This window comes from Poecile atricapillus, chromosome 11 (genome assembly GCF_030490865.1).
Source record: "Poecile atricapillus isolate bPoeAtr1 chromosome 11, bPoeAtr1.hap1, whole genome shotgun sequence".
Lineage (NCBI taxonomy): Eukaryota > Metazoa > Chordata > Aves > Passeriformes > Paridae > Poecile > Poecile atricapillus.
The window spans coordinates 12,772,745-12,784,778 of record NC_081259.1 but is presented as its reverse complement, the minus strand read 5'-3'; the positions used below and the strand labels follow the sequence as shown (position 1 = coordinate 12,784,778).

At 35.6% G+C, this 12,034-nt stretch overlaps 1 protein-coding gene across 1 annotated transcript in view; it reads right to left on the bottom strand.

Moving 5' to 3' along the window:
* The window catches only part of UNC13C (unc-13 homolog C), a 131,586-nt gene extending 119,787 nt beyond the window's left edge, over positions 1 to 11,799 (bottom strand). Inside the window, exons 1-2 of the mRNA XM_058846971.1 lie at positions 11,668 to 11,799; positions 166 to 3,376 (exon numbers count right to left, since the gene is read on the bottom strand). Coding sequence (XP_058702954.1) covers positions 166 to 3,133 — 2,968 coding nt within the window. The 5' untranslated portion in view covers positions 3,134 to 3,376; positions 11,668 to 11,799. The remainder of the gene's footprint in view (positions 1 to 165; positions 3,377 to 11,667) is intronic.
* Positions 11,800 to 12,034: the final 235 nt, after the last annotated feature.

Sequence of the window (12,034 nt, the reverse complement as noted above, 5' to 3'; positions counted from 1 at the left end):
TTTTGACTTCTACAGAAGTATTTCACCCTCTAAACAAAACCAGACATAAGCAGAATTTTTGCTGCTGAATTCAATGTGTGCAAGAGAATGTACTATACAAAAATCAATATCCAACTCTAATGAGAACAATATTTTATTTAAAAGACAGTATTAAAAAACTATTACCTCCAGCAAGGATCTTCTCCTCCAAATCACTCATTTGTTTCTTGTATGCTTTTAAAGCAGCTTCCTTGAATGAGGGTCGTATTCTTTTTTTCTTTGGAATTTCAGTAACTTCAGTAATCATCTCTGGAACATTCTGATTTTCATCCTCCCTTATTTCTACTTCAGGAGCCATGTCACCTTCAACTTCCAATATATCTTCACTGATCACACTGTCAAACTGTGCGTCATATTGTTCCTCTGGTAGCATTTCATATGGAGTTTCATACAAAGACTGGTCCAATTCAAACTCTTGGACCTGCTCACTAGTTTCACTACTATTAGTTCTATTTTCTAGTTTAGCAAGGACTTGTTCCATTACTTCTACATAGTCTGTTTCATTCTCACCAGATGGCTCAATTAACTCTTCCTCATACTCTGCTTTGTAGCAATAAGGCTCAGCATAAACATCAGAATCAAGTGTTGTACTTGATTCATTTGCAGTAGACTGAGATAATGTTCTAAACCTTCCCATAAAAGATGATCCACTGTCTTCATACCCACTTAAACTTTGTGTACTTTTATTCCAGACTACTTCTAAAGCGGACTTAGCACGCTGAAGTGTAGATCCAAATTTAGGAAAGCTGAAGGTCTTATCAGAAAGATCTATGCTTAATCTGCTGTGCCATGATTTAGGGGCGGTTTCCTCTGAGTCATCACTTGGTAGTTCACTTTGACTTCGGTACATCATAGGCAATCTGTTTTGATTCTGATAAGAGGAGATAGAATTTGTTTCCTGATAATCATCATATTGACCAGTCCACTGACTCTGTGTTTCACTGTCAAGGCCTGGACATGATGGTGAAGTACCATCTAGAGTGAAATCATAGCTTTCAGTATCATACTGGAGGTCAGAACTTTGACCCTTTCCAAAATCTGTCTGTTGATCTGAAGGGCTGCTCATGTCATACACAAAAACTTCCTGTGTGGATGAGTCTAGGCCCAAATCTGCCCCTTGTTCCAACTGATTCCAGTTTTTCCATGGGGAAAGATCATCCTGTAAAGAAAGTTGACTATCATCGTAATGGTTTATGTCTCCAGATACACAGATTATTCCATTGCTTACTCCACTACCTTCTATGTTTCCTGCTTCATTTTGCTCTGGGTACTGTTGCATGTCTTGGGCAAAAGTCTGCTCCTGGGAACTGCCATACCAGTTTAGAGAATCATCTTGCTTTCGCTGCCAAAGTTCTCGATCAGAGGAAGACAGCAATGAACCGCCATTTGTTCTGCTGAAATACTGGTTTTCTGAAAAATCCTCAGAGTAAGACTGACACAATTTTGAGAAATCTGATTCTGAACGGCTAAGCTTTGGTGTTGCAAAGTCATTCTGTAAATGCCATAAAGGAGTCACATCTGAATAATAAGTCTTTGATTGTTTCTCTATAGTGTCAAACTCTGGTGACTGATTGTCATAACTTCTTCTGTGTGAAAAGGTGCTATTGTCAGTAGTTCTGTCAAGGTCTTCAGTGTTTGGGGACTCCGTAGTCCCTTTTGTAGTGCTTGTTTTTATCTGAAATGCTGATTTAGATATTTTTGCATAACTGTTCTTATTTATATCTGATTCCAAGTCTTTATCACTGTCAGGTGACTCCCAGTCATGCATTTTAGATTTTGTCTCCACAGTTAAAAGTTTCATATCCATGCTTTCATATGTCTGAGAAGAAGGCAGTCCTCTTTCTTTTTTATCTTTTATTTCATGGGAAAATATATCTGTGGAAATTCCAATGCCAGTTCCCTTAAGTTTATAAGACTTTTTTAAAATCAGATCTCTCTGTTGTGATGACTCAAAGTAAACAAGAATGGGTCTTGGCTTTGCATTTGGACAGTCTCTCTGCTGCCCAAGCCTTTGGGCAAACTCAATTTTAATAGTGCTTTGTGCCTCTGAGAATCCCATTTTTTCCATTAATATTTTGTAAACTATGCTTTCAGCTTTTTCAAGCCGCTCTTCAGGCACATTTAGAAACCTAAGACTTGCTTTGTTTCCTGGATGGCCTATCTGCTTAATGTAGTCATGTATGTCCCGTGTTTCTCTTCTGGACTGCACAAATCCAGTTCGCAATTGTTCAATTTCATTTTGCACAACTTCTACACTACTAGAAATTTCATCAATTGATTGTTTCAGAGCATTAACATGCCCTCTTAATTCAGAGAGTTCTGTTTCAATTTGACTTATTCCCTGAAGTTCTTTAAAGATCATTTCCATAACATCGTGGGTTTGGCTAATACAACCTGTCGAACTAAAGCCAGGTTCAAGAGTATTTGATTTTTGGTGACGGCCAGTTCTGTCCAGAGATTTACTTCTTAATCCCCATGTTTTCCTCCAAGAACTTAGCTCTGAGTCTGATGAGACACATTCTTGGCTCTTTTTCCATTTCCTTAGTTTTCGTAAGGCTCCCAGCTTCAGCGTGTGTAAAGTGCGTTCTCCATCCGAACTTCCATCAGAGGCCGCGAGGCTGCTCAAGCTTTTCCTGTTGCGTCTCACAGGCATTGTGTGGGATAAGTATTCGTTTTTCTTGCTATTAGTTTTTACTTCACTTAACGACTCAGAACATGAGCTATCGTTTGAAGACAGGTCTTGAACTAAATCTTCATTATTACTGTTTGCTACAAAAATATGCCTTTGCAGTCCATTGGCAATAGCAACTCTGTAACTGAATGTTGGAGAAAGTGAAAATTCTCTATTGCTTTCCTCCTCTTCAGTTGATAAGTTGCGAGCAGATGGGCACTTGGCAATCTTTTTAACGGTGCTTTTTAAAGTATTTGAAAATTTTGGATTTTTTGTTTGTCCAATCTGAGTTAAGTCTTGTTCCTTTTTGCTCTGACAACTCTCTTTCCTTTTTGTACTGTTTCCCGATTTCTTTGTAAACATTCCTTTGCAAATCTTATATAGATAAGATGAGATCAGGCTCTTGAAGAGGGCAGAAACCATGGAGTGTAATTTATTTTAAGCTGTTTCCATAAAATACAATTTTTGATCCAGAGAAGTATTTGTATCTCCAAAAGGATCATTGGCAAATGTTTCAATGGAGACTATAGCCATAAAAACTACTGATGCTCTGGAATAATGTGACAGAAAAATAAAAAATAATCATGCATCTGCTTGTTCAAAACAAAATCCTGAAGAGGTTTTGTATGTCTTGCAAAATCTGCTGCACATGCCTTCTTGATGTGTCTAAAAAGGAGGGAATGACATTACAATGGCTGCCAAACAAACTTGTAATTCAGTATTACTGATGACTTTTAAACTAGAATATAATGAAAACACAGATGATTCCCCATAATTGTCTGTAATAGATTTTTTTTCATAAATAATTGAAGTTGAAAACAGTTGTAAGCAATATTGTTAACACCAATTAATAAGTTATACTTATTTCCAGGCTTCTTCATCCAGTTTAATTCTCTGACTTTAACAGAGATATTCAGTTTAAATGCTCTCTGCTTTCTTTCAGAGTACTGACATTTCAGTTTAGTTCCATATGATATATGGCAGTGATCAAAAATACTGGTGGGTAACAAATGGTTACCAGCTAGTAAAACAGAAGTACAAAGCTTTCTCTTGCTTTGTCTTTTGGAGCAAGGTTGGATTCAGGTACAAGTGAGTATTGTATTAATGAAATGCTGTTCTATCTTGAGATTGAATTATGTACATGACTATGGGTTGTGAAAGAGTTGCTTTGACTTGAACATGCTGTGATAAGTCAGGACTCAAAAGTGGGCTTATCTTCTTAGTTTCTCTTTACGAAGTAAAAAGAAAATAACTCATAGAACATAACAGAAAGTAAGGACAACTAATGAAAATTCTCATCCAGGTTATTAAATCTGACATTTTTCAGGTAACAGAAAAAAACCCCTCCAAACCTACATAAAGCATGGTTTACAAGTTGCAGGACATAAACTGGTGCCATAACAACAGGAAAACTATTTGATCTAAAAGAAATCTAAAAAGCTTCCATGAGGTCTCTGGAAACTTCTATTCCATAAAACTAAAGCTTGTATTCCATAGAAATGTAGAAAAAACATTTTAAACATGTCAACATATTCTTCTGTATTGCATATTATTCACCTCCCAGTTTCATAGCTGTGGAATAAAAACAAGGTAACCAGCTCAGAAAAATCCAGCTCTGAAAAATCCATCAAAGAAGTTCTTAAAATGGTTGTTTTGGTTTCTAAAGCAGCTAAAAATTCTTTGGCAGAATAAGAAGTCTGTTTAGATACAGGGTATATAAAAGGTTAAAGATTGCTCTCTGGTGTCTCAAGAGGAGTAAAGAATATGAACTGTCCTTGTCTGCAAACATCCTGGCATTTTATGAAACACCATGATCCACTGACACAACTCAAGATCTGGTCTTTGCATTGCATAATTTGCCTTCATTGACCTTACTATTATACTCTATGTATTTATTCATTACATAAATACACACTGTGTAATGGTAAATAATAATCACTGGCCTCTGATAAATACTGCAGGAGCAAAATGCACTGTGCTGCATAGAGCATAGGCAAAGCTGCTAAAAGCCTGGCTGGATTCTGCAACCCTGGAACAGAGGATGTAAACAGACTCATTTCTTTTCCAGTTATAAAAGAAGTGGGATGCAGGGTGAGCAGAACAATAGAAAACATTCTTCACTCTTCCCAAAGTGGCTATTTATTATTTTAGAAAAAGGTGAAATATCTGTGGGACATGAATCACATTTTTAACACATACACATCAGCATAGTCTTTGCCACTTCTTTTTCTTACAGGCTCATGCTTAAAGTATCAAGAGTGAATTCAGAGCAAGCAATATTTGGAAGCATGAGAATGCTCAATGAGACTGCAGGTAATTTTCAAGGAATGCAAATGACATCTCTCAGAATATTGAGAAGTTTTCACTAGAGCCAAGGCTGCCTTGTTTTCACATATTATTAGTAGGGAAAGGAACCATCTTGGGACACTTTTCAATGTCAAAGGCATGTTTCTGGATGTAGAAACACTTGTTAACCATTCAGCTCTTACTCTGAATGTTTGTAACCATTTATTGAACAAGATTTGAAGTGTGATTGCCTACCTCCTCTGCCCACATAGCCACAGATTTTTAAATGCCCTCTTATATAAACTTCACTTAGATGACTTGGACATTCTTCAAGTGACTTCAAATCAAGAATGTATAAACAAGCCAGAAGGCTTGTTTCCTGTCTCAGTCTAAAAAGAACCAAGAAATAATGAAGTTATCACTGGAATTTGGAACATTTCCATTCACTATAAATAAAGTTAAATGCTTCTCTGTAGAAGAATCTTGATTTCATAGCAAGGCACGTACATATATGTGTGTGTGTCTGTGTGTTTTATCCAGTGTCTAACTAATGCTTTTTATTAGAGATAACTGAAAGTGTTACAAATAGCTGAAAATTCAGCACTTAATTTATATAAACCCAGTTTCTGACAACACAGTAGAGAATTAAAAGCTGTACTGTTAGAAACAGAGGGAGATCTGCTAAATGGAGCAGATTTATGTTCTCTCATGCGAGTTCTATTCCATCTCAGCTGTATTAGTCATATGATCTGTTAATCAGTTTACAGCCTACCATGGCTGTCAAACACTCATTTTCTACAGTAGTATGTCTACACATGGAATCAAGTTTGAGTCATTACAGGTCTCATCCATTTCTTTCTGTAAAGATTTGCATAGGTTACTCTTAACATTTTAAATCAATGTATGGTTAAAACTCCCTAAGATAAGGAACAGTCTTTCAAGAACCACATAGAACAAAGTCAATTATTTGAATGAGCTGCAAGTTGTCATTTGGAGAGCTTCTTGTATCATCTGGGTCTGCCAATAAATAATTATGACCTCATTTTTTAAAATCTCACTTTGCTTGTTTATTGAACAAAAATAATTTCTATGATGAAGTTCAACATGACTGGGTTAACCCATTCTAAGCACAAGGAAAGATGTTGAAATGTTACAGCAGTGAAGTATGGACTTTATGCTATATGGTAACAGAGAAGGAAACTGGAAAGTGTTATGGATTGTGAGACTAGAACTAAAATAAATTCTTTAAGGGGTCCTTCTATAAAGGACAAACTTCCAGCAACTTTTGACCCATAGGAAGTCTGAAAATAGTTTTGTTGATCAACTTGATGGTGAACAGATAATGTGGACCAGTTCCAAGCATATCCAACTGGATTTGTTGGTAACAAAGCATTGTCAAAATAAAAATGTCAGTTGGAAGCATAATTTATAAAGGATCTTATTCTAAATCTAAAACTAATGTGTCAGGTACAAGGGGGAGGAGTGGGCTGAGTTAAAAATGATACATTTTTAAATAATGCAAACAGAGTATTTAGTTACATACCGGAACACCAGACCCCCATTTCAAAAAATTATTTTAACAAATCCAACCCTTAATTTTTATCAAAAAAGAAAAGTGAATCATCTTAAAAATATAATTTCAGTATTTAAATAGAATAGCTAGATCACTGCTCAGCTTCTGTTCAGACTCTAGTAAATGCTGCAGAGCAGCAGCTCTCTCCAGTAAGAGATAGCTTTTTGGATGCAGACTGTCCTCCTATAAAGCAAGAAGGAGGCAGAACCATAGCCTTACTTAACCTTCACACTATTAATCAACTACAAGGGGTCTGTGTGCATTGAAAGGGGGCAGGCAAGAAGATGAGACTGAAGTGCAGTTTCTCTCTGTAAAATATCCTATGACAGCTCATGTTCACAACACCAGGGTGGTAGGGGTGACCAAAACAAAACCAAGAGGTCTTAATCTGCAGCAGTACCACTCTATTAGTGCCAAAGACTCTGTTAGAGTCTATAGACAGAAACATTTTTGTGATATGCAAAATACTCCACAGAAATTAATTAATCAAATATAACAAAAAAATGTATAAACAGTCCACCCTCCATCTGTAGAAACTGAGGCTAAGAGAGGTTCTCTTACCATCAGAAACATAAGGAATCAACAACAGAATTCAGATGTATAGATTTATTAATTTTGGTCTTTTATGAGTTTTATACTTGCCTGGGAATAAGATTATCTTGACATAAGTGCACTTGCCCTCAGCTCAGGTCTGCTGGGTGAAACCTATGATCCCTTCCTTTTGACAAGTGATACAGTGTACACTCCACACTGCTTCATTAATTTACTGTAACAGGAGCATTATACTGACAATCATCTCAGATGACCTAAATCACAAGAACTTCATTTAGAGCACTTATCTACTCCTTTATATTCTTCCTAAATTCTCCTTGTAGTCTTAACTACTGACATTTTTAATCTGTGTAATTTGTGAGTCTCTCAAGGTAAAATGAAACTTATGCTATGTGGATGACCTGCCTGAAGACCCTGGCAAAGGCAGGGATGAGACCAATATAGAGACCTGCTTTCTCTTCTGGTTAATTACTCTTTATTCCAAGAATTCCTTAGATTTTCACAGCAGGAGACTTTTTCCCTATCCCTTCAGCCCCTCCAACATTCACATAAAAGCATGGAGTGCTATCAGAACTCTCACCCTTTGACTAGGAAGTTGTTCCTATTCTGCAAAATTATTTGGGAAATTTACTATATCTGCTTATTTACCTGGTGATATCTCTTATTTATGGATATCTAACCACCCTCAGAACATGTTGCCTTCTCTATTTCTAAGAATGTAAAAAGTAAAACTAACCACCAAACTGCTGATTCAAACCCCAGTCTTAAGAGCCTACAATCTGCTTATTTTTTAACCCACAAGGCCTACCGCTGTCCTGGGGAGGTTGCACACATATTCATGGGGTACACTACAGAATCCAATCTAAAAATGTAACAGTCATATTGCAAGACTGGTCATTCATAGCTGTTATGTATCTCTTCCATCAGCATACAACTTAACACAGTTTAAGGAAAACAGATGGAAACAGCACATGCTTAAACTTGACTGGCTCATTGTGATTCTGAACATCTAACCCAAAAACCACATCTAGAACTTAGGGCATTAGTGAATTAACTCAGTAGTTAAACAGTTGCAATTAAATGACTTTGTAATGTATAGAAGCACACTGTCTGAATTAGCTTAGAGAAAATGTAAATTCCTAGCAAGCTAAGAAAGTAATCTTCACTGCTTTCTCACTACTATGACCACTATGGAAAAAAGAGAGGATTTTTTTTTGTTCGGTAAAAGATGGTTGGTTTTTTTTTTTGCAATTGCTGTTGAAGACAGACAAATTGAAGAAAACCCCACTATTTTACAATAAGTTGCAGAATTACCATTTTGAGTTACACTATTCTCTACACCTTTGTATTTGTAATATTTACATTTTTCTCTGTGAAGTTTTGTTAAGGCAACTGAGGCTATTGAGACAATTTCACCAAATAGTTCATTTCTATTTAAATGCAGACTTCAAAAAGGAATGGAAAACATGGGGAGGGAAAAGTTATTTGCTGACAGATGGACATTACTGTATTGCTAAGTCAGTACGAAACATATTAGCTTAGTTAGACCTGCTTGCTATTATGTCAGATTGCGATAAATAAAAAGCTACTATATAATAATCAAAACCTATTTAGTGCCTATTAAAAACAAAGTATCAACATATATTTTTACTTAATCTCAGTTCTGTCCTTAGTTTTACACGTGTTTTAATAGAGGATATTTAAAACACTACACCCTGGAAACCCAAGTGATTTAATTTACACTGAAGCATAACATATATGCAGAGTATATATTTACATATATTTACAGTATATTAAGTATATTCAAAGTTTCTTTTAATACTAAAATTTCAAAAATTTCAACAACTTTTCAGGATAGTAATTCTATCAGAAAATATAATTAAAGAAACCAACCAAAAAAATCCTCAATTTTCTGCCAGGTAAGAATTTTAATCCTCTAACTGTACTGGCCTGAGCCTTGGAATGGGCTGAATTCACTGCCTGAATTAGACCTCACTTGGACAGAGTTTACCATGAACTGTGTGACCATGTGTGCACTACATCACTCTACAGCTTTGATTTTTTTTTTCTTTCTTTAGGGTTTGGGGACATTTTTTTCAACTACTTACAAAAATTCCCAGTGAAATATTTACAGTAAGAGAACAACTTTATATGGGCCAAGTAAGCCCTCTGGATTCCACTCCTCTGCACACAGAGATCTTACATATTTTCTAAAATATGGTAAACTAATAGTGACATTAAACTTTCAGAACAAGAAGTTATGAAAAGCAAAGTTTTTGATGGAGTGGTCTTTCATTTGATAAATGGTAGCAAGTGATATTTCCATCAAACATCTGTGATACTTGCATTTGAAAAATACCACAAGCCCAAATGACTACAAGTACTGTTGACAACAACATACACTAGGATGGGTAGGCACACACAGATAGAAACCATGCTTAATGCTGAAATGACATTCATTGATAAGGATGGTAGATATTAAACATGTTTCTAGATTTGCTGCAAAAACTTGATTAAAAAAAGCCCCTCTGCTGTCTTTGCTTCAATGTACTGACAATTGTGATGCTCAGATTTGTACCTGAAAGCAAGAACCTCTGCTACCAACCTAAGTAAATGACACAAATGAGAAAAACAAAACCAGTGTAACAACTTTCTTAGGTGCCAAAGAATTTTTATGCTTCAGAGCTTTAATGATCTCAGAAGGAAAAAGCTATTATACTACATTCTTCCTGGATTTTCACAACATTACAGTTAAAGGAAAACTTGGAAATTTCAGTTCTCATTGATGCTTTAGTGAACTGGGAGATATTCTGAGCTATGAGTATTCTCCTACTGTGCAAGACTCTGGAATCTCAGTACTTTACCTGAGATTTCCTAAGTGTTTTCACAGCAATATAAAGTCATTATGGTAATGTGCTGACATCACTGCAGGATCAAGCAAATGGTATAGTGACAGAAAACCTTTATACAACTCTCAAAGTAGCGTATATTCCCCTGAAAGAACAGTCATGTATCTTGCATCATAGCTTTTTTCTTTGCAATGACAGCTGTCTTAATTCATAATCATAATTTCTATCATTATATCCCTTACAAAAGGAATTTGTGATGAATCAAACATGCTTTAAACCTTAAATTCTAATTTTCATTCTTAGTGCTTTTAGATTTAACAGTATTCTCTTGCTGCTTTTCTCACTATGTTGATTTAGATGCTAAGATTTAGCACTGACTTTCAGAACATTTGTATGAGTCAAGTAACCCTACATTTTCAATTGGCAGATGATAGTTGTGTATTACGCTAAAGAAAAGCATCTATTTTATATAATCACCAACAGGAAACAAGTATAAATCACCAATGTGAAAAATTGCTACAACTTTACAGACAGCTTATTTTCACATCAGAAAGCAACTGATATTACACCAATGAATGATTTTAAAGCATAAGACTTCCTGTCAGCCAGGGGTTAACAAGAGTATTAAGATGCTGGAACTAATATGAAACCTTTTTGGATCAACATGTTATTAAAACAAAAAAATCTTACTTCTAACCAGGCTGCATTGAAATTAGAAATGCAATAGAATTCTTTAAGATATTTCAAATCAATGAACAATCAAATAAGCTTTAAGTGTTTTCATACATTTTTACTAGGCATTATAAGGCAACAGTGTCCTTAGTTTAAGGGCACATAGCTTTGTGTTCTATTTCACTTATTACCTGTTAGCTGAAAGAAAATATTAGTAAGAAAGTGCAGAAGGAGTCAGGTGACTAAAGAAAGGTGAGGGGTAAATAATACAGTCATTTTTTTATCTGCATAATTCTTCCTCTTAAAGCAAAATGAACCATCTATCATAGTAAGAAATTAGTTTCAGTTACTATTGACCTCTGAAATCGCAGAAGAAAAAACACTAATGTTATCTTCTTGAGCCTAAAATGATGAGCAAAAATGTATTAAATAGTTAAGGTGGCTTTTTAGGTTGTGGCTTGGAGGAGGTACATAATAGGGGGTATTCTAAGACAGACTTAGCTGTGGAACAGAATCAAGCATGTAGTCTGAGCAAGCTGTCTCTTCAAAAGAAAGCTGCAGGGTGTTCATCTTGGAGATTAATCAAGACCCAGAAATACATAAGCATCCATAAAGCTCAATTTATTACTAATCCTGTCACAAATTAGGAGAAAAGTACTCATATAAATAAGGAAAATATACTATATTTTCATCATGTATTCATATAATTAGTTTGCTTATATTTTTATATCAATTTAAACATACCAACTCATTGAAAAATCCAACACCAAACTGTCTTACTCAACTTATACTGTGAAGTTACCAACCTTACAAAATAACCTCCCCCAGATTTTAATGAAGTGTTAATTCCAGAAGCCCAGACGGTTTCATCAACATTATAGCATTAGAAAGCAAATCAGTTACAAATCAATGCATTGCATTAGCAAGAACAGTGGGAGCTACATTCAGAATGAAAATAAGCAAAGGAAACAAAGGAAGCAGAAAACTGTATGTAGACTAGATAGAAATGCAAAGAGCATACGTACCTGGATTAAATTCTTCTTAAAAATAAAACACAAATTACATACCACCATCTTTATATTATTTTCCATTTATGCCGAAACACTGTACACAAATCCATTACTATTTTGCCTTCCTTCCTTCATTCTTCCTTCTTTAAACGATACAATGTGAGGCTGCTTCCCAGTGATTCAAGTCAAGTGCAGTCAGGCATGCTGCTAGTCTGCAACGGTATCTGTTCTAAATTCCACGGTATTCCCTAGGCAGCATTAAATGGGGATTCTTTTCCTCCCTCTCCCATTTTTTTTTTCCTCTCCTACAACTTGTGCTAACAGCTAAGAGTAATCGTGATGTTAGCTGCTAATTCATTCTGCAGCTCGGGGTTGTTTCTTC